Raw genomic sequence first — 23,759 nt, 5'->3', positions numbered from 1 at the left:
TGGCGTTGTCTGTGCTTATATTAGTGTATTGGAACAAATTTTCTGTGGTCTCAAATCTCCTCAGCACAGAGGTATAACACAAGGTCCACTTAATGTCCCACGGAAGCCACTCAAGTAATGTTGAAAGGCATAGATGCCTTTGGCTGGCTTGTAACAAAGATGGCTTTTGCAAAGAGAGGTATTTTTGCATATGTTTTCAAGTTTTGTAAATGGCTTGTCAACGCACTGCTGTCTGTGGGTCTCTGGCATCTCATACTAGCTGAAGATCAGATCCAAGAATATTGAGTGTGCATAAGAAAATAATTTTGCACCTGATTTCCTCTAAAGATTGTCTGATTTTGTGATTTCTTTTCCCTCCCAAGTCCATCAGTAGTAGGATACCTGAGAGATAACCTGCTTCAGTAAGAATAGTTTGGACTTGTGATTCTGATCTTCTTGTAGAAACTGAGAGCTAGATCAAAATCTTGTTTTCTGTTTCAAAACACTTTATAACTTCTAGGGGACACAGAATCATGTTAACATGTTGCTCTTCTCTCAACTTGCATGCTCAGAAGTGTACTTGGAATAATTTCTCTCACTTTTTTAGATGTGGATGAGTGCTCATCCTCTAATCAGCCTTGTGGAGAAGGACATGTTTGTATAAATGCCCCAGGCAATTACCGTTGTGAGTGCAAATCTGGCTATTCTTTTGATGTCATCAGTAGGACTTGTATTGGTAAGTTGCACCTATCGACTTAAACACATGCAGCCATGGCATTTTAAAAAATGATCCTGTGTGAAGAATGTTACTGCTCTCTGCATAACCTCTTTCATCTGAATGTAAAATTGACTACTATATTATTTTGTATAAATCTAATACCGTATTAAAGAGCTGCTGATACTTCAAAGGAAACTGTATTAGTATTGTCAACATGTTATCTGTTATCCTGTTAAAAGGTAAGATTATGAGAGTGTGTGTAATTGTTTTCTATGATATTTTTATATGCACCTACAGCAAAACATTCCTTTGGAAGATCAAAGCAACTTTCTTCTTTATAGATCTAATTCAATTATGCTCTGGGGTGTTTCTAAGTGAGCATTTTGAGCAAGTCCTTCCCTCTCTAGTATGAAATTTAGATCTGGAAAATAAAAATCAAACTTTTATGACCACATTCGTGTCCGGACTACTACTGCAGAGAAGCCAGCCAATAGATAGATCTCTCTCTATATTTATCATTGCAGATATCAATGAATGCAGACGCTATCCAGGCCGCCTTTGTGCTCACAAGTGTGAGAATACTCCTGGTTCCTATTACTGCACTTGTACCATGGGATTCAAACTTTCAACTGATGGCAGGTCATGTGAAGGTACAGCTGTCATATGCTTTGGCTATATAGTGTGAGATACAGCTCATTGCTTTTTCTTTATTTCTGTTTGATTTTAGTTTACAAGAGTACACTAGAATGGCATGAGAAATAAACCCAGTGTGGTCTCTTTGATTACATAAATGCTGTTATGATTAATAATGGCCACTGTAGCCCATAGTTCAAATATATTGCCCTTAGGCTGGATCATGCAGAGGTCTATGTGTCTGCATTTACTGCATTTTGAAGGGTGATTCAACTAGATCAGATTCAAGACCTTCAAAACCAGTCTTGCTGATACCCAAAATGCAAGTGCGGTCCTAGAGACTCCCTCCAAGTCACACACCTTGAAGGACAGTTGGAGGTAATGGCACACTGCATATTAAGCTATACTGCCAGACCCTGCTGAGAGTAATACACCAAAGCTCCCTATTTTCAGCTTACTCAGTGACGTGTGTACCACACTTTTTTAACTAAAAAAATTGTCTTCCAAACTTTTGTCTTTGTCTTGTAATAGGAGTGATGAATATAGCAAGAAATTTGGGGTTCAGATATATAATTTTGCATTTCAGATTTAAATGAGTGTGAGAGCAGCCCCTGTAGTCAAGAGTGTGCCAATGTGTATGGCTCCTATCAGTGTTACTGCCGCCGTGGCTTTCAACTCAGTGACATAGATGGGATTTCATGTGAAGGTAAGCATTATCATTTTGCAGATGAAGCATGAGTGAGCATTTCTTATTCTCACCATAATGTACATTAACAATTCCATGTAGCTGCAATTGTTTCACTTTAATGTTTTATTCTCTTTAGTATTTTCCTGTGACACTATGAAACTGTATTTTATGAAGGTCTCCCAGCTATGTCCTAGTCTAGAAATATCTCTGTTTGTGTGGTGTCAGTTTTGCTGTTCACACTGAATTGTAGCTTGGCATACTTCTGTAACTTGCCAGAAATGTTTTGTTTGTTTGTTTGTTTGGTTTTTTCCTGAGGAACTAACAAAATTTGTAGTCTTCAGCAAGTGAAGATACAAGCACATGTACATGTTACATATGTAATATACAATATTACTAGGTAGCATTTTATATATCCTCTTTTTGTGGCTGGTTCTGAAGTAGTGTGTAAATAGGTTCTCCTCAAATACAAGGAGGTTGGAGGTGTGATCCTGTGGACACGATCCTGAATTTGGACATGGGTCTCCAGAACTTACAAGACAGTAGCACCTTGGGCAGAACACCTCATGTCGATTTCCTTTTTGTGAGAACAAGAATAAACCTATTTCTCTCCTTTCCTTTTGTAAAGTACTACGATACACATCACTGTACAGTGCTTGCTCTTATCCATTTACTTTGTTTCTTGAGCCCTTACATTGCTTTTCATTTTCTTCACACCTCCATTTATTCCTGACAGCCTTTATTGACTAGAGCCACACCTGTTTGATGATCTTTTTCTTTGCCCAGCAATTACAATAATGAAACTGTGTTTGAAGCTCACAGCAGGAACACCGTACATGTGCACTTGATTGAATGTCATGAATACATAGTAAATTAGTGGTGTGTTCTTCTTGCAGATATTGATGAATGTGCTTTACCTACTGGAGGGCATATCTGTTCCTTTCGATGTATTAATATTCCTGGGAGTTTTCAATGTACTTGTCCCTCCACTGGTTACAGGTTGGCACCCAATGCACGCAACTGCCAAGGTGAGTTCAATAACTGCAGGGAGACATAACTGGATTGTGGAGTTCTGAAGTTCTAGCAAGCTTTTACGTTTATAAAAAAAGCCTTTCCTACAACACTGTAGGCAAAGCAGTAAATATCAGCTTGAAATCTGAAGAAATGAGTATTTTATAATAAATATACAGGAAATGTATAAATGATAGAATGCAGTAGAGAATACTTTTTATACCATTATTAAAGTATTAGAAAAAATAATAAAGATTCCTACTGTGAAATGGTATGAATTAGTTTAGCCATTAAAAGGAAATATGCTGTAAACATTTCAGCAAATATTTAGGTCTTGTCCACTTAGTGGCACTGCTGCTCTTCCTTTTTCTGTTCTTGCTTGTTGTTTGGGTTAGTTTTCTTTTTGTTTTGCCCTCCTCTTCCAATTCTGTAATAATGTTTAATTGCACGCCATGTGCTGTAGACCCTAGTATGATACTTTTATCATCTTGCACCTGCAAGTAGAGGAAAGGCACGTGTTTGATCCACTCATCTTTTCCCCTTTGGCAGATATTGATGAGTGTGTTGCAGAAAGCCACAACTGCTCTTTCAATGAGACCTGCTTTAACATCCAGGGGGGCTTTCGCTGTCTGTCTTTGGAATGTCCAGAAAATTACCGCAAGTCAGGAGATACGTAAGTACTTTATTTTTCAAGGTTGAACAGTTTTTTGGTGACATGGTCTCCTTTATGTCATGACACTGCCAACCGAATACATAAGAGATTCTGGCAAATACATATTTTATTGGTAGGCCTACTGTATGTTTTGCACACACAGGTCTGGTCCCTTTGTCATGCTCCTGTTTCAGACTAAGAAAAAGGTATTACCTTAAAAATGCCATGTGTCACTGATTTGTATCGTAATCATCTCTAGAGCCATAAGCAGATGTGCTCTCTCTGGCTATCTTGCAGGCAACCTGTTAGGAGTGTTACATTCAGCTTCAAAATTCAGACTTTTATTTCCTTTCACATGTAGTCTTTCCTTACTATTACACTCCAGTGAAAGGGTTCTTTTTAGCTTCCCCTCTGAATTCTTACCAGTGCTGTTGCAAAGCATTGCGGCAATGTCTGCTTTTTAGTACCATTTCATCTGTTATAAAAGCTGTGAATCCTAGCAAGGGTGGTATGTTAGCTGCTGCTCATATTTGTGTCTCAGCCTAGCTCAGAGGAAGTCTATGCATTCTAGTGTTGAAAATATGAGACAGCTCTGGGAGGAGGGGCAGCTGGCAGCTGATTTGTACCCATCAAATGGTGCTATCAAAGTGCAGTTTATGGCTGATGCAGATAACTGCTTTTCCTCCCACCCTGTTGCTTTATGGCCACCCTGTACTCCAGCGATTCTTTCAAAGGCTGCTCCACGATCCCCCCCACGTGCCCCATACCCAGGTAAGTGTATGCTCTGCCAGCTAGGGAGGAAAGCTGATAAATCACATTTGTCATCAGCCTGCTATTGCTTTCACAGTCAATGCTCATGTGCCCACCATCTTTTAGATAAAATTGAGTACTCTGTGCTGCCTCTATAGAATGAAGCTAATGCTAATCATCATAGTGACTTTGTGGGAATTAGTTTGTTTCCATTTAAACCTTAATCTGTGAAATGCCATATAAGTGGCACAGCAGATGTATTTGATCAGAAATGCTGTAGAGGGAGTTAATGGTAGAAAAACAGGTATTTATAAAATATGCTTGTGTTCTGAGAAGTGTCAATAGTAATTAAATTTTAAATTATATTTGTCACATCAATAAACAAGCAGTGTCTCATGATGCAGATGTTCTCTCTATTTGTAATATTGTGGGTTCATTTAAATCCTAATTAAAAAAAAGTAATTTGCAATGAACCACTAAGCAGAATTATCATATTTCTACTCTTATGGACACCCCTGTGTTGCAAATATCAGTTTATAGAGTACTCATAGTACACACACATTCCATTTCATCTTCTTCCTTATCTATATTTTTTGTGCATGTGTTGAATATCGGCTATTTGAGATGTAAGGGATCTTTTGGGGAAGCAGTAGAATGTCTGAACTGTTTTCTGTGTCTGGATTGTTGGGGCCCTGTAATGGTTTACTCTGCCTAACTTGAACAGACTCACAGGGAGAGATTCTTCTGATGTGCTAGGGCTATAATTAGGCTATGAGTCAGACACAAATGCTGTAGCTGCTCAGTGAAGTTCTAATTATTTTAATTCCTTGAGTTATTATCTTGTTGGATTTATTAGGTTTTTCCCTCTCAACAGATACAGACACAGTTACTAAATTTATTCTCAAAACTGCATTTGCATAAACCAGAGAGAATACAAGTTCATTATCTTTATTGCTAAAAGTCCAAGTTAGTTCAATGAGGAGATAGGTACTCTCATACTTATCCAGTATACAAGTATTAGAACAACATGCCGGAATCAAGGTTTTTATGTATTGGGTTACCTTGTGCCCACTGGGGAACAGTTTCGTAAGACAGCTCTTTAGCACCCTTTTTTACATCCAATTTACATATTCTCGAATCATTTATTTTTATCATATCTAACCCATCATAGCTGATAGCTGGCATGTCTTCATTAGCTTTTTTGTGATGATGAAATTAAATGACTTTTTCACCTAACCTTGTGCCAGGAATCTAAAATCAAAATAGTTGATTTTTCATAACATTGTATCTATTACAGATAGCATTTTCCTCTATTTTTTATTCAAAACACATTCCAGTTTCACCAACTTGGCACATCACAAGAAAGGCAACACATTTTCCATTCCCTTCAAGTTGGCATCTCATGAGATTTTTTACCTTATTCTCCAATATTTTCTTTGGTACAACTGTAATTTAATAGGCCTCAATTATGCAAATCCAAGTTTATTCATTCTGTTTTTTCCTTAAAATCCTTATATACAGGCAACAGCCCTCAGAAATTTCCTTACCCAGTACCTTTAAAGCAGAGATTTTTGCATGGTGGCTATTGCAGTGGTGATTGTCATCAAGTGAAGTAATTGCAGGATCATCCCATGCTACAGGCTGAAAGCTCAGGATGTTGTATAGATACTCTGAGCTCCAGGAGGAAACAGCCTGTATAACCTTCCCCAAAGACCAGCAAAGTACCTGGCACGGTGTGATCCTTAATGATAACAATTTTGTTGAAGGTCTTATCTCTTTTGCTTAAATTCTGCCTTTTTTTTTTTTCCCCTTGATCAGCCTATAGACTTGGTATTTTTCCAAGGATAATTAAGATCTACTGCTACTCACAATAGGACTTAAGTTGCTGTACTGCCTTGCCAAATACTTTTTGTTTTCAAACTGCATAACAATTAAATTCTCTTTATGTGACACTGAAGTCTAACATTTGTAATATTTAAGCCAAGAAAAATAGTAGAAAAGATGAAGAAGCAGTTATGGCGGTGTGTCAGAAATGTGTGCCGCATTGAGCCAGATTGGGAAATATTTTTATATTCTAGACATGTCTGCATATTAAGATTGTGTGTCACTCCTCATCATTAGGACCTGTTTTTAACTGCTTAGCATTTTGCCAAAATGTAACCAACGGCTGAAATTTTACATGTAAGGTGTCTGACTCAGGCTCAAGTTTTGGCATATTTCAGCCAAAGCTGTTCACTAATTTCTAAGAACAAGGGTAGGGAGGAACACATTGTTTTGTGTGTTCAAGACATTTTGATGATTTTTTTTTTTTTTTTTTTTCCCTTTTAGCATGTTTTGGAGCAGAAATCTGAAATTTGTTGGGAGATTACTTATGTGCTTTTGTCATCCTTATCAGAAACCTCTGAAACTTCTGAAATTACAAACTGTAAAATTGCATTTAGGCTTTTTTCATAAACTTTAGGAAATGAGTACCATGATGGGTAATCTTAATACACCTCTGTATGCCAAAACAGAGTCAAGTCTACCTGGAGTATTTCTGAGAGTTGTTTAACTTTTGCTTCAGGTCCTTGAATGATAAGGATTTCATAGCTTCAGTGGCAATCTGTGTTTGACTATCTTCCTCAGTGCAATTTAATTCTTCCTATCAGTAGAGAGGTCTTTCTTTTTTAGCAACAAACAATGCTCTTCTGATTTGGCAGACGTGAGCTTCTTGCAGCAGTTCAAAGCAGTCTAAAATGTGCAGGTACCAACTCCACAGGCTGCCTGAGCCTGCTCCCACATAGAGCCACAGGAAAGAAGCCAGATCTTCCCCATAATGTCAGCTTCTATCTGTCCTGGGCCAGGTGCTGCTGGCCCTGACAACCCCAGGGCCTGTTTCTTCTGTGCTTTCAAAGAAGTCTGAAGGTATGACCAGGTGAGGAGAATGAATCTGTGAGATGCTTGAGGGGTAGAAGGTAAAATTGGGTAAAACAATTTAGAAACAAGGGGGAGACCAACCACAGAAGTCAGGAGCTTATGGTTAAGGGTGGATTGATGCCAGATTTGGATGAAGACCATCAGGGCCAGGAATAATTTGGGATGGCTGCATCCCCGAGGAAAGGGATGTGTGTTTTGGGACTAGGGCTGTGAGACAGAAACTGAGAGAACCGAGTGCCAGCGAGGAGAGGATGGAGCAAGAAGAAGAGAAGTGGCACTGTTTGAGTAGAAGGTCCTGATGCCAAATGTTTGAGTGAGCAGGAAGGGCAGTAGGCAAGGAAAGGGGATAGGAAGAAGGAGCCAGGTTGGGAAAGACAGATGAAAGAGGCAAGGATAGGACATAAAGGCTCAGTACTGGGGGCAAAAGGAAGATGGGTCTGTCTCTTCTATAGCTTGAAAACTCCTTGAGACTTTCCCGCTCCACACAGGAGGAACATACAGAGTATTTGTTCACCCTATCTACTGTACTGCTGTATACTGTAGTCCCGCTTGAGCCTGAAGTGAGACTCGAGATTCTCCTCTGGTTAAGGAATATCTGTGAAAGCCGACCATCAGCTGGCTTCATTCCCTTTAAGTTCTGGTCTGTTTAAGACAAAAACCACCTTCCCTACACAGCTACTCTATTAACATAAAGGTAGAGGACCACCATGTGGTGATACAGCCTGGCTGATGGCTCACCTGGGCCTCGAGGTGTGGTGCAACCTGCTGAAAACAAATACAGACAGATGATAGCATAAGTGAGTGCCTTTGCACTGGAGTATATTCTAGGAGGTTGAGAAGACTGTTACAGCTCTAGAAATCAGCAGGGTCGAATTTCAGAGATGTGTGGTGTGTAGTTCACTAATAATACTTGATTAGTCATTCAGCATGTTGAGATGGTTCCCCTGTATGAAATAAATTCCAAAGCCATAAATCCTGCTAAAAAGTTCTTTTCCCTTCAGTGCATGAGGAATTGTTGTATACCACTCAATTCCTTTGGGCACAATAGAAGAAATTGCCTCTGTACCAAGTGAAAACCAGCCTCAGAAATTAACAGGAGGGAAGGCAGAAAATATTTTCTCCTAATTTCTCTGTTAGGAAATGTTCATTCATTATCTAAAATGGAATCTCTCTAGTTCTGGTAGTTTTATTTTCCTCTATGAGTAACCAGTGTTTGATACATGAAATTCAAACGATGAGTAATTCCTTGAAACCGGTATTTCACCCACATAAATAAATCTAAGAGAACAGAGTAGTAAGTGAGCTAAAACAATCAGGAATGAATTTGGGGATAAGCGTTTAGCAGCATTATATGCTTATTTTTGTAGCCCGTGAGCCTGATTATGGAGGTTTGCAAAGCTGCGTATAAAACTGCCTCACTGCAAAGCAGTGAGTGTTTTACCTGAGCTCTCTGTCGGGTTTCTCTGGTAGCATCTCGCTGCCTGCTCAGCACAGTCCCCCATGCTCTCTCCCACAGCGACACGGCGTGGAGGCAGGGCACGGGAGCTGTGCGGCCAGCTCATCCACCCTGAGATGCCACGGACCTGGAGCAGCACCTGGGGCCTGGGGCTGCTCGCTCACGAGCAGTAGGCTCGTGGATTCCCCCACCGTATGATTTTCGTCTGCCCGCTGAAGGGAAGCATTTAAATGAAAGTACACTGGGATTTAAATGCTCACTGCTTATTGCCTTTGTGGTGCATGACCCCAGAATGAACTCTGGTTCTTGAAAGCAATAATACTTGCTATCTCTCCTTTGTGGTTATTTGATGGAACAATTAGCGCGTATTAACTGAACCTATAGTGAAATGTGCAGTGTGTAATGTGCACCACCAAAGAATAAGATAAAAGATGGTGAATTTTGAATAATTCTAGTTCCTAGCCGCAGGCACATCTGTCTCCACAAATAACTTTCTGAATCAGCAGAATGTCCTTTTTCAAATCTTAGAAAGCTGGGAGCTTCGGGGTTTTGTTCTCTTAAAAAAGTTTTTTTGCTATTATTGTAAAATTTATTTTACTTTTATAAAAGACTAAATCAGGGCATCTTTATGAGGATGTAAGTGCTCATGAACATGTACACGCTTCCAGAAAGATTTACGTGATGAAAACATTTCCAACTAGGAAATTAACTGTCTTGACTTGCTTCATGATTTCAGTAAAACCAAGTAGCCTCATGATTTCAACAAAACCGAGTAATTCTCTTTAGTGGAGTTATTGATGACATTTCAGAAAAAAATGCAGAACTCACTATACCTGAAAATATTCCAAGAGTATCCACACCTAATTAACTGGCCATCCTGTGAAGACTTGTGCATGTTCTTTACAGACATGAATAAAATTAAGAATGCATTTAAGTCTTCAAAGAATTGCTTGGTACTTTCATTTGCAAATGGTATTAAAAGAAAACATAGAACCCATCAACTGAAGAACTGAGGGTGCTTTTACTACTCTTTTTGAAAATACTTAATTTGCATATAATGAGAAGTTCCTGGAATTCAGGTCACTTTGCACTGGCAACAAAGTGGGGCTTGTTTACGAGTCACAGTTCTGTTGATACCAGATACTCCTGATAGGAGCATAATTTTGTATGTCAAAATAAAGTAAATGGGCAATCAAATTTCCTTGAGGTAGTAAGAAGCAAACCATGCTTTCATGCTGGAGCATTTCTTAGTAAAGAAATGAATAAATAGTTTAGGTTCCAAAACCTCAGCCTGTGGACTGAGTATTGCTTTTGAGTGGATAGACTCTTGTACATAATTGATTTATAGTTGTGCATGAGGAAATTTTGGAGCTAAACACACAACCTGATCAGCCCCAAATTTTGGATTATCATGTCTACCTCTACTTCCACACACCTGTCTGAGAGGACGTTTGGATACCAATTTGAATGTGGCAATTTGGGCATAGCTTTAACCTGAAGTTCATATAAATTTTCCTTGTATGCAATTATTTAAACACTTCTCAAACCCACCAGGTATCATGACATGTCAGATCTTCATTAGTGTGCTGGTAAACACCAACTTTCTTTAATAGCAGTGACTTGTGTGCCTATACCTGTCTGTGCCATATTTTACTGGACAAACTTCTCTCAGTAACGGAAAGGGAGGAGATTGCTCCCTTCATGCAGATCATGATTTCTAGTGCTGATGTTCATTGTTCACTTTCAGGCTATATGGGTGATCTCTTCCTAGTTCTCTGGATTTTTCACTGTAATGCAATGCCTATTGACAGGGAAAGGAAAAGGCAGAGGAAAATTTTCTCTCTCATCAGCATCATTCCTGTGACTGAAGGCTGGGTAAGAGAGGACTGAATGTGTAGGGCACATGCTGGAGACATCAGGCCATTGGATCTTGTTTTCAGTGCTTGCCTAGATGGGTGTTAGGCTGACTCAGGTTGGTTCTCCTGGTAGCACAGAGAAATAGTGTGCTACATCAGGAGGAAGGTTTGTCTTCGAAGCAAATAAACCTTAACATACAGGTGGTGTTGGAAATAAGTTTTACATTCCTCTGTATGCTGTCAGATGATGAACACACATAGTGAGGTATCTAGAGTGCCTCTTCTCTCTCAGGACTTACTCCTTGTACGTTTCTGGTTTTCAGAATACTTTGCTCAGTCTTAAAATCCAGCCAGACATCCCAGGTAGGACAGTCAGTAACTGCTGAGTATCTCTTCCTTTATTTAACCTACGTCCAGTCAACAAAAGAATAAAACCTGGGAGGGGGAAAAAAAAGCCAGTGTTCTCCCTAGGAAGAACTTAGCTGATCTAAATGCAAATAAACTCCTACCCATGTTGAGGTGCCAGACTCAATCCATCTGTGCGTGCAAAGAACAGGCAACACTTCTCCAAAAGCACCAACTACAGACATGTTGATCCTTATTTAATAAATGTCCATTTGCAGTATGACTGAGGTGCCAGGCTGAAGAATGGAGACAGTATGCAAGTCAACATATCTTTTCCCACCCCCACTGCCCTTGCTCTCCTATCACGCTTGCTAAATGTACGCTAATCTTCCTCTTGTCTTGTGTTCTCACTTTTCTTGCAGTCGCTGTGAGCGCTTGCCTTGTAATGAAAATAAGGAGTGCCAGAGCCTGCCTCTGAGAATAACCTACTATCACCTCTCTTTTCCTACCAACATTCAAGTACCCACCGACATTTTCCGCATGGGCCCTTCCAATGCTGTCCCTGGGGATAAAATTCTGCTGTCCATCATCAGCGGGAACCAGGAGGGTTTTTTCACCACAAAAAAAGTGAACAACCACAGTGGCATTGTGGTCATGCAGCGGCAAATCGCAGAGCCCAGAGACCTTCTTCTGACAATTCAAATGCAACTTTCCCGCCATGGAACTGTCAACACATTTATTGCCAAACTTTTCATCTTTGTCTCTGCACAGCTTTGATCCCTAACTTAACAGGCATCATTGGCTATTTTTTTCTCATCTAAGAGTAGCTTTTTTTCCCCAATTTTAATAAAGTTTTAGTTCATCTATTGCATGCTGCACTTGCATTTTATTTGCCATCACCATTATAGTTCTCCACTTTCGCCTATCACTGAATGTCTCAATTTGGGGAGATTCTTATGGGTACTCTGCATCGTTATAAAAAGCAGAAATTGATGTCCAAGAGCTTATTACCTGAATATACCAAGGACTGAAAACTATTAATTTACTTCACACAGTAGTGGAGTTGCTCTCATTTGATGATACACAGCTGCATATATTTAGGTCTAAATTTTCAAAACAAAATAGGTACGTAATTTGAGCTGTTTCAACGGGGTATCTTTAGAGATTGATCACTTTCAGGGCAAATACTGTGCATTTTCTGAAAATCTATTAGAAGGGTATAACGTAGGCCCTTAGGACCTCAGAGGTGCCCCAGCACACAAGTCCCTTTGAAAGCGTGGAGCCAGATTCTCAAGCTGCACTAGTTATCATTGTTCTGTTGTAGCCATTGAGCTTGTGCTGATTTCTACCAGGTACAGATCCCACTTCTAACTTTTAAGGATAGTACAAAAAAGAACCTCCTCTAAAGTACATTTATTTTAGAGATTTTTCATCTTTCTTTCTGTGGAATTTCCACTGAATTGAAAAACTAATGATAAGAAAACAGCAGTGAACTTCCTAACAGCATTCATCTAGTAGCAGAGAGATCCTTTCTGTTTCACAGGCTACATTCCGAGATGTGTCTACAGAAACATTTGAAAAAGATATTTAGTTCATCTCATACAATTTTTGTCCAACTTCCATATCAAAGCTGATAAATTTTTAACTGTAAAGACTTTACCCACCACCACCACCAAAAGAACCCCCATCAACCAAACCCTAGCAACCCTGAAATGTCAGCCAGAATTCCAATATCCAGATCTTTCTTCCTTTACTTTTATGACTTTCTTCCTTTACTTCTATGCAGTCAAGAACAACGTAGACAATACAACTGGAATTTATTTGGAATTCTTTTGTTTTGTGAGCTGGAAAAGGATTTATTTTACTCTTCAGTCCTTGTATTGATAAATATTAAAAGCTCAGTCCCAGAGGTATGATCTAAAAATTAATGTTTTTTTACACCATCCTGGGTTCGGGTATCTCTGCTGCCCAGTACATAGGCAGAACAGTCAGTCCATAGATGAATGAGGAATAATCCATGTGAATGCACATACAAAAAAAATGCTTCACTACGAAAATAGAGACAGCACAGGCAAGGTACGAGATTAGAAACCGGGAACCTAAACCAAGATCACAAGCCTTAATCACCTGAACACAAGGAATTACTCTGTTAGCTGAAAGCTGCGGGCTCTCAGGCTCATCATCAGCCACGGACTAGATTGGGGCATGATCGCAGCACTCTGCCAGAGTATTACATGTTCCCGAAGGCAAAGTTTATCCCAGCTGGCTGACAGGAGTTCAAGTCTCATGAGGAATGCCAATGTTTAATAAGTCTGTTGACACATACTTATAAAGCTGCCAGAAGTCGCCAGTGGGGATAGAGTCCCAGCTTTAAATACTGAAAGCACAAGCTCGTGCTGCTTGAGCTAATGGGGTTTCTTAACGCCACAGAAGATGCTTGTATATAAATGCCCTCTGGCTACCAGTTCATTATAAGGCCATAATTAAGTAGGATAAAGATTCAAAAATAAATTTCATTTTTGCAAGCATTAATATATATTTGTTTGGCAGGAAAAGAAGGGATTGTGATGATTTGGCCCTCAGTGTTGTAAAATGCTACCATATTAATTGCATTCAGCAAGTAATTCAAGAATATGGAGCTCAGATTCTGCTGTATTAGATGCTTTAATGCTGCAGTGTAGCTGGAACTTTCAAGAACACATATGCAATTATGTAGTGCCATTTATGTTCATGGTTCTTTCCAAATGAAAATGAAATCACGGCTCCGGGTCCAAAGAACTTCCCACTCAAATCCAACAGAGAATATGAAAAGGAATGACACCAGGAACCAAGAAAAACGAAAATACTATATTCAGAAAATGATTATTTACAAAATAACCAGAGCAACTGAACTGTTTCTTTACTTTTTTCTCTTTTAAATGAAGAAGGCCTGGAGGAGGTATCAGCTCCAAAGCTGCAATTTTGTTAGAGCGGGGAAAACTTGAAGGAAAGGTTTGAATACAGAAAGTTCTCAGCACTTAGGAAGAAACTTTTCTAAGTCACAGTCCCCACTATAGTAGGACATGAGCAAAAAGAAAGCATTAGCTAATCAGAAGATCAAACACAAAGATGATGTGTAAGGATAAAATAAAAAGTATTTTGAGATCAGAGCACATCATTAATATCAAATATCAGGATTTGAAATAGATGCTAGTTGTCAAAGAAATTATTCCAGAAGATGTCTAAAGATGTGCCGTCAAAGCAATGAGGGAACAAAGTGTTACCAACTGCACTTTGGATATGCTGAAGCAATTAGCAGGGATATCAAAAGAAAGATCAGAGAATGAATATTTAGGGAAAAATGAAAGCACAAACTCAAGTTTAGCAGTGTGGAAAGAGCATGCCAAAAGAAATGACTGCAGGATTTGTAAGAGGAGAGAGAAACAGTGCAAAGAAATAGAGCTGACACAAAGGTTTATATGTCACAAGTACGGTTACGAGCTGGATGGATCTAGAAAGTAGTTTTTACTTACCATTTGTTATGAACTAACACAAATCACTTGTAGTCATTGTGATCCTCCATTTCTGTTATGCAAGGTACCTAATTCATGTCAGAATGCTTTACTCCAATGAATCAGATTTGAGAGTTATGAACGTAAGTCTTACTTAGGACTTCATCTTAAATAAATTCGTGGCTTTATTGGATGAGAATTTAAAAAATGTTTGTATTTGCCAATTTTTTTTCCAGCTGAAGTCAAGACTAAAGCTCCCTATTCTTCCCTGGAAGGAGCAAAGGCAAACCAATACTGAACACTTCAGACACTCCCACCACAGTGTTTTTGCATACAAATGCTGTTATGTAAATACAGCTATGAAAATGTAGGATGCTGTATGTATTGTACCAGTACTTCATTAGTAATAATGTCCCAAAATGAGTTGTGCAAGCCACTGTTTATTGATGTGCCTAAAACCTTTAGACGATGCTACAGTTATTATTTATGTTATATAATGCAAAGAGGAAAACTTTTAAATAACTTTTCAGAATTCGTAAACACGTTATTGGAAGTAAAACCAGTCCAATTTGGCTGTTGTGGCCCCAGCTCAGCAGGATCCTGAGGAAGGATGCAGTCTTTGTATGGCTGTACAGATGTAAATGTCTACTAAACTCCTCCACATGCAGTAAAAAAAAAAAAAGGAGAGAGGGAAACAAAAATGAATGATACATATTTTGCCTCAGTTCTCTTTGTAACATATTTTGAAATAGACTATTTTACACTGGAACTAGACTTATGTAATTTAGGTGATCCTTATTTCATAGGCGTGAGGGTCAGATAGCTGGATGTCCTTTCTTAATTTGGCAGCTGAGGTTTAAAATAAGGAAATGGAATCTGTTATCATAGGTCAGACTATTATGTCCATATGTCCAGAATTATGTTGTTCTAAAATGACCAACATAAGGCATTTCAGCAAAAAGTCCTATTCTGCTTCCTTAGAGATGTCTAGGAAATGATGAAATTTCATACCCAGATAAAGGTGGGAAGTAAAATGTCTCTCCTGCCCTGTATCTCCTGGCCAGTCTCAAAACATCAACTACAGAGTGAGAATAACAAGCCAGACTCAGTTGATGTAAATTAACCCAGCTTCATTGCCTTCCCATGGACTATGCCAGTTCACATCTGTTGAAGCATGATTTCCTTAATGTTGATTCATGTTTTCTCTTTTTATTTTAGCTTCATACAATATCAGCGCGTTTGGCTTTGTTTTCTTTGATGAGCAAATGTGGGTAGCATATAATAAGAAGTTACTGAGGTACTTACTATTAATAGAGCCATAAGGTCCCTTTGAACATCTGAAAAAAGATGGCTTGTAGGTGTGGACTTGGGTAACACATTTTGAAAAGAGCAAGAACCATTTGTTTCTAGAGGTAGCTGACAAACTAAAGCTTCCATTTTTGTTTCCCTTTTACTCAGTGAATTTTTCTTCCTTTTAATCTTTTAATTCCCCCCCTCTGACACTGCAGTCTTTTCTTTTTTCCACTTAGAAATATGAAGAAATGGGCAGGTCAAAGTTGAGATCATTTGTGGGGCTTAGTCACATTGTGTCCCAGCATAGCCCTTTCATCTCTCATGAACACAGACCGGGTATTGTGCGAAGTTCTTGAACTGTAAGTGACTTTAAATTCACTCTAGTGGACAAGGGTGAGAAGAAGTCATTTAACTTTTAATAGACTTTCAAGGACGAATGAGCAGCTGGTTGAGATGGAATATGAAATGACCCTTACCATTTCCCCAAACTCAGAAGTCAATCTTTGAGGTTTTAAATGATGTGGTTAGCTTTTTTCCTCCCCAAGTTTCCATTTCTTTCTGTTTTCTCAGTTTAGAGGGAAAGGGGAGTGTATGAAAAAAAGACTTGAGAGGCTTTTCTGGCCCTTGCTCCACTGAAACTTGTGAAAGAAAGTTGACCCTCCAGATATTTCCTGCCAGATTTCCAGAATGGAAACAATTGTTTCTGCTTTATATGACTGATATCACATGGAGTACAAAAAGGCTTGTGCAAATAAGTGTAGCTCCACTGAAATTGGTGAGACCATGCCAGTGTACTGCAGGTGAGGATCTGGGCCTGGTTGTTTGGTCCTGTTTGTACTTGGAAAGAGACTTTACAGGGGATCTTATGCACTACAATTGTCCCTATTTTTACATTCCTGGCTTGAAGAACTGGGTTTGAAGGGGTTTTGGCTTCAACTATTATCCAAGCCAAGTTTTTCGGTGGTCCAGCAGTTCTGATGATCTGCATTTGTCTAAGCTTTTGAAATGAAGAATGAACACTTATATCATTATGGTTTCTATCTCCCCAGATTGCAAAACAAGAAGTAATTAATTTTCAGAATATATATGCATCTCTCTCATTTCTCTTAGTGTCAGACTTGAAAAGACAGATACTATCCGCTGCATTAAATCTTGTCGACCAAATGATGTCAACTGTGTGTTGGATCCAGTCCACACAATTTCCCACACTGTCATTTCACTGCCCACGTTCAGAGAATTTACACGACCTGAAGGTAAGTGGTTTGTTCCTTGTTCCATTTAATAGACTACAACATATAAAACTTCTACCGGAAATCCTTGCCTAAAGCCAGACTAGCTACCGGTGCAGTAAAATGTTTGCACAGTTCCAAATTATAGTGTACTATTCATTTAATTAAAACCTTCGATATCCAGGAGTTTTAATTTTATGGGGCAAAGAAAGTCATTCTGAGCTCTAACTCATACAGCTTCCCAGTCTAAGGAAATACTGAGTCTGAATTCCCATTTACCACATTTACTCACATAATAGCCATGTGCCTCATGACTTATTTTCTTCCATTTTTTGCAGACTTTGCCATAGGAAATAGGTGCTCATTATATTTTATCTGTTTATGGTCTGTTGTTCACTATTGACAGGTGGCTTGTTCCAAGAATGTAGCCTTTATCTACATGCAAACAATCACAAAATACATTATACTGAATATACTATCTGGTACTGTGATTTGCAGATTTTTGACCTATGGAAAAAAAAATGTTGTTTTTTAAAATACAGAATAAAGAAAGGGAAATTCTAAGGATTGGACAGAAAGATCTTAAGCTAAGATTCTCAAAAAGCATCCAAGTGTGTGGTTGTCCAGTCATCCAGAGTAGGTTTTCCAGCCCCAGATGCTGCACTCTCATGGGCACTCATGTATTTCTCTAGTTCCTTCAGCCTGTGCAGTACCTGCAAGTTCCATAAGGGTTGCACTCATTTTGTTTAGTTCACTTAGAAATTTACAGATCAAGAGCCAATTTTTGCTCCTTGGCATTTGTATTCATTTTCTGGCAGCTTCATGGGGAATTGCATACACATCCATAGGTGAGATGACTGCCTTCAGCCCTGCTTCTCTGTAGGACGAGCCACTCGGACACTTACTGTGTGGCGCAGACACAGAGAGAGAAGAAGAGTTTGAAGTAAGGGAAGACTACTCTGAAAGGGTTTTAAAAGACCTTAAATCCCTATTTCTGATGCACTGAGTCTCAGCCTTGCTATCTCAGAAAGTTGTCCTAAATGAAAGCGAAAGCTGGTTCTTCATTTCTGTACCAGGCAGAAGGAGTAGGGCAAGAGACGTCCCAATCTTTGTTCAAATAGGAGCAATTTAACCACCAATAACTCAGCTGCGTAGAGCTGCTATAGATTGCATCAGGCCAGTTTCAGGCCTTGGCTGGCCCTACTTCACAGGGAACAGAGGAATGGCCCATAGCCACTTCTACTCCCATACACACCTCTTCAGCTTCACCAGGTGTACTGGCAGCAGAGCTAAGGATTTGGCCCAGGATGCTTCCCAAACCATTCCCTCATTAGTCCATCCTCATGACTTAATAAAAAGAGATGAGACCCAGCGATCTGAGAGTACTACCAAAGCCCAGAAGACGTTCCTAAACTGTAATTCAGTGCATGGCCTTGGGTGAATTACAGCATCATGGTTTAGTTTCATCATCTGTAGAACAAGAATAATAATGAGAATAATAATACTTACCTCCCTAACAAGGGCCTTGTAAAACAGTCTCACCTTCCTTTTTTAAACATAAACCCCTCCTCCAATACTCAAAATGGCTGTAATTTGTAATAGCAATACTTTGTGTAACTGCCTAAGGGAATCAGAGTTCAGGGCTTTATCTGTCTGGTCCCGTGTCACTGCCTACCCTGTGGTTCGTCAGGGATCCCTCTATGGGTACATGCTGGAAGTCTGCCTGGTTTCTAAGAGTAGTCTTTCTGGACTCTAAAAGTAATAGTGTTTTGGCTTCAGGGCTTCTTGGATGGTGCAGGAGGAGAAAATAAATCTATCCAAATCATCCCTTCCCCCAGATCTTATTTCTTTCCATTTTAAAGGACAAACTGGGAATGGTGGGGGATAGGAATGTTCTCCACCAGCTTTGAGAATGAGTCATGGATCAAATTCTGTCAGGTTCTTCAGTGATGTTTTCAAATACTTCTCAGTACATTTCGTGATACGCTTTATTTGCAGAGATTATTTTTCTTCGTGCCATCACACCTACATATCCGGCCAACCAGGCAGATATCATATTTGACATAACAGAAGGAAATTTAAGAGATTCCTTTGATATCATCAAGCGTTACATGGATGGTATGACAGTGGGTGAGTAGAGTGTTTTCTGTTTACTTTCTTCTCTCAATAACGTTGTAGAACAAGGTTGAAGAAATGAACTCAAGTAATTAATACCCACCTTGATTTTCAAACCCACGTTGATTTAATATACTCCAGTCCAATATATGTAATTTGAACTAGTATCACAGGTAATTTTTTATTCAAAATACCAGAGGCCTAAACTTTAATTTGAGAAGTATTTTAACATTTTTCAGAACTAGTTCTAATTACAAATGCAAATGGCTTAGTTTTAAAATTATGAGGTTTGCCCATTATAATCAAACCAAATATAAAATATGTAGTATGTCAACAGAGAGACTGTAAATTTAATTAAGTGTTCTTTCTTGTTTAAACAGCATTGCACCAATTTTTAGATAATAATCTAATTTTTAAAGCAGGACTGAATTCATTGAAACTGTTACCTGTTTTAATATTTAATGACAGGCTGGTTTGGTTTTAAGTAAATACCTCTTTTGAGGGTAAAAGGGATCTGTCAAATGCTGTGGTTTAGAAGAAACTTCAGAATGCAACATACACGTTTGATTTACAGTCTCATCCTGGCAGGGAGGAGACATGGCAGGAGGTATACCAGTGTGTTTGGGTCATACGCTACACCTGCATCTCCTCATACAGCAGGGAGGGGCTGCAACACAGCATGGGGTCGTACTCTGATAGGCTTCTCTCAGAGCAGGGCTCTTTGGGGGGATATAATGCATACAATATCCAGTACGTAATGCGTATAATGTACCCAGGATATATGCATACATGTATACAGACATGTATTTCCAGTGTATGCTGTAGCTTGGCTCTCGCTCTGGGACCCAAGGCCACCAGGACTAGTTGGCAAATTACGTGAAGGTTGCAGAGCAGTAGTAGGTCCCAGCTGATGTGCTGCTCTGCCCAGTGTGAGTTGCTAGTGCAGTGACAGGGGAATATACAGTGATTCTCATGCTTAGAGAATTAATATGCCAGGTATTAAAAAGTGGTATTTGATTGCTCTTCATTAATGTTTATTTATGAAAGCAAAGGACCACTGTTCTCAGTGAACATTTGTGTTTCAGTATGTGAATGTGCAGGCTCTGCTCAGGTTTATACATGTGCTTCTGAGCTTTCTAGCAAGACTTGTCCGGATGAAAAGAAAAATCGCTGCTGTGCTTCGATGGTTTGTGAAAAAGTCGTATTTAGCATGATCCGTAGGTGGCACTGTTGCATTTCAGAAGCATGATAATACAGTGTCAGCTGTGCAAAGGCTTTATGAACTGTAGATAAAAATCATAAGTCATTAGGTTTATATTTCTTTCTTTATCAAACAGAAGTATACATTTGAATACTGAGAAAGAGGGAGAGTCTGTTAAAGCAGGATGATAAGATTACAGATTTCAGGTATTGGGTTGATTCTTTAGAAGAGTATAAATGTTATCAGATCCCACAGTAGTTACAGTAGTTTGCTTTTCGTGCTGCGTGCTTCTTTCTGTCTGAAATAAGAAAGAAGGATGTGTTTAGAAATTTGACTGGCCACGGTATTTGCCTGAGGGAAGCGTTTCCATTTTGAATAATAGGACTGCGTGTCAATGGTATTTTACTTGGTAAATTGGATGTCTGCCTCACAACGTTAGGAGAGAAATGATGTTCTTATATACCAGGTTGAGAAGACCTTATATATGTCTAAGTACATTCCCAGGTCTGCAAAAGAATTGGGCAGCTCTCTCTTCACCTCAGTTCCCCCATGTGCAACATGGAGATGATAAAACATGCCTACTACTGTCTTAATTAATTCTTGTATGTAAGAGTCTTAATTAATTCCTCTATGTAAAAGTACTTTGAGATTAATGGATGGAAGCTGCAAAGTAAACTGCCTGCAGCAGAATTGGAAAAGGAAAAACAAAACAAACCCCCAGCTGATATTACCTGGAGGGACAGAGGTTCAGGACAGCATGTTGTATGTGTGAAATTAGGATTGCAAATAATTCTGCCAGCAGCGGTTCTGCTGCTCTCATCATAATATAATTTTTCTTGTTAATAATAATCAGTATGTTAGGTGTTCCCATAAAAATGTGGGGAAGTTTTCAAGACAAATAAGATGGGGCCCTAGTCCACAGGAGTTCACAAAATGAGGGTCTCCTGTAAAGAAAGGGGAAAGGTTTATAAAAGGGTGGAGAAAGACGAAGGGCATAGATGATATCAGAAAGACTTATTGGTTATCAGAAAGCTTTTTTGGTTTATCCCACTAAGTTACACTGTGGGGATGTAACGTAGGGACTCTAGCAGAGCAAATGCCCAGCTGGCTCAGTAACCAGTGTCCATCATATGGGCCAGTAACAGACAGCTACACAGGAATGTATCTCCAAAGATAATGTTCCAGCTTGCTGCAACCATCAGTTTATACGTTTTTGGGAAAACACACCTGGACCACCATGCTTGATGACCACTGATGGTCATATGCTTCTTGAATACATATAGCCTATTTTTATTTTTTTTTTTCTGCCTATATTGTAGAGGAAATAATACATTTACTCTGATAATAAATCATAGATGCATGGATTAAAGGAATAATAAGCGTGTTTCATTCTGTTGTAATATTTCAGGAGAAATGACCAGAGTATTAAAGCTATTTTATCTGCTAATGTAAATTAGATCATCAAATATCTTTTCTCTACAAGAAAATTTTATTTACAAGAAAACCTCTACAGGAGGGTGGGGTTTGTTTGTTTGTTTGTTTGTTTGTTTGTTTGTTTGTTAAGAAAATACATGAACTAGCTCAGAGAGAGATTAAATGTGTAAGAGAATATGGAAAAAAGCAGGAAAATAGTCACTAGTGTTACTGAAAGAGCTGAATGTAATAAACCTTGTCTTGATGTCAGAGCAGAGGAAATCAATGAAGGGATTCAAAGAAAGGAGGCGGCACTGGGAAAAGAGGGGTAGAAAGGACAGATCGGTAGAGATGCTCTTGCAGGAAGTCCTTCATTAGCAAAACACCTTTTTGCTAGGTTGTCACAAACAAGAAGAGAGATGATGCCTTAAGAAGAACCTGCTTCTAAACTGTGTTTGTGTGAATGGAAAGGAACAAGATGCTCTTGAAAGTATAACACTAAGAAAAAGTGAAAAGGTACAGGTTCCTTTTGGTAAAGGTTTAGAGAGTGGGAGGAGCTGTTAGAGGTGAAGTTACAGAAGAAAAGTAAGGACTTCAACACTGACAGAGAATTGTGGACTGAAGAGAGTCAGGTCATCAGTTTTAGCCATTATCCCTGGAAGCTGGCACTGAGACATCAAGGAGAAGATGCCAGTGAAGCTGAGAAATATGTAGGATTGGATAGAGAGTGGCTGATCTGGCTGCTTTGTGTTTTGTTGATGGAGAGATAGTAGCTGAGGTCATAGGAGGAGATGAGAATGTATAGGAGCAGGTTGTGATGAGGGAAAAAGAAGAAACTCGAAAAAGAGGAGAGAGCTTCCCCAAGGAATGTTAGAATAAGAAAGAACATGGTCTCCTACAGGAGATGTAGGAGGAACAGACACAAAGGTAGGAGAAGAAAGGGTCAAGGACAGTACTGCAAAAACAAGGAAAGAAAGTATATCAAATGGGAATCGATGATTGGCAGTATCAGATACAGAGGAACGAAAATAAGTAAGAACAGACTCCAAAACTAGCTATGCTGACCTACAGAGAATAGCTTCCAGTGGAAGAGAAGGAACGAAAGCTAGCCTGCTGGAGTGGCAGTGCGTAGACTTCATGCAAGCCAAAGAAAAAGAGTTGTGTAAAAAGTTGCCTCCAATATTTCTACTTTATTGTATTAAAAAGAGATGCAAAACAGCATTCTTTCCTGGTTCAAGAAGTGTTGTAGACTCTCTGTTGCCTGGCGTGGTAACAGGCCAAGGTGGCACTGAATCCGAGAGATACTGTTAACAACTGCACATCACTTACTAGCATGGGCGGGAGAAAAACAGAAGTGCAGACCTATCCAGGTTTTTTTTTAAAAGCTTTTATGGACTTTTCACTGCATTCCTCCTTTAACCAGCTGTCAGTGAAAAATGAAGAATGCATTTTCAGCCTGTACAAAAATGTCCTATCAATGCCTAAGGTATTATCAGATACTATAAAACATTTCCCCCTCAGCTATGCATTCATTTCCTTAGGTGACTGTAATACCACCTTGTAGTCTGGTAAACTTCAGGAAGATTTTAAAATTTTGTAATACAGCTAAAACAGTTTTGATAGGTTGCAATCTTCCATATTGCATTTGATACTAACCTAAGCATATATTTTTGCCTATTAAGCAGAACGGTACTACTCTTGTCAAAAACATCAACAGCCAATACAACTATAACATTTCACTTGTACCTATAGAGCTACTCAGGGATGTTACGCTGATGCTTGAATACACTGATATCAACAGTTACTTATAATTTTACATATATGTACTGCTGCTTTCCATTGTTGTTTGCAAGGATTTCACTGCTATTTCTGTCCTGACCTTCCAGACTTTTTACACGTGTGATTGTTCATGATGTTACCTTTGAACCATTACAGAAAATGTCTCAACTACTGATAGCATAACACTGGATTTTTTAGTAGTCTAATTTCAAGTATGGTATCATGATTGTTTAGTTT

At 39.1% G+C, this 23,759-nt stretch overlaps 1 protein-coding gene across 3 annotated transcripts in view; it reads left to right on the top strand.

The window, feature by feature from the left end:
- The window catches only part of FBLN1 (fibulin 1), an 82,456-nt gene that overhangs the window by 40,746 nt on the left and 17,951 nt on the right, over positions 1-23,759 (top strand). For 2 of the 3 annotated variants that reach the window (XM_042795547.1, XM_032986443.2), the window contains exons 10-16: positions 587-715; positions 1,222-1,347; positions 1,917-2,036; positions 2,912-3,043; positions 3,576-3,699; positions 16,896-17,038; positions 19,013-19,144. In XM_042795547.1, coding sequence (XP_042651481.1) covers positions 587-715; positions 1,222-1,347; positions 1,917-2,036; positions 2,912-3,043; positions 3,576-3,699; positions 16,896-17,038; positions 19,013-19,144 — 906 coding nt within the window. Of the gene's footprint in view, positions 1-586; positions 716-1,221; positions 1,348-1,916; positions 2,037-2,911; positions 3,044-3,575; positions 3,700-11,423; positions 11,870-16,895; positions 17,039-19,012; positions 19,145-23,759 lie in introns of those variants that run through there. The other variant, XM_042795548.1, reaches the window with a different exon arrangement.

Source organism: Tyto alba, unplaced genomic scaffold (assembly GCF_018691265.1).
Source record: "Tyto alba isolate M040663 unplaced genomic scaffold, T.alba_DEE_v4.0 Super-Scaffold_21, whole genome shotgun sequence".
Taxonomy (NCBI): domain Eukaryota; kingdom Metazoa; phylum Chordata; class Aves; order Strigiformes; family Tytonidae; genus Tyto; species Tyto alba.
This window is presented reverse-complemented; position numbering and strand designations above follow the sequence as displayed.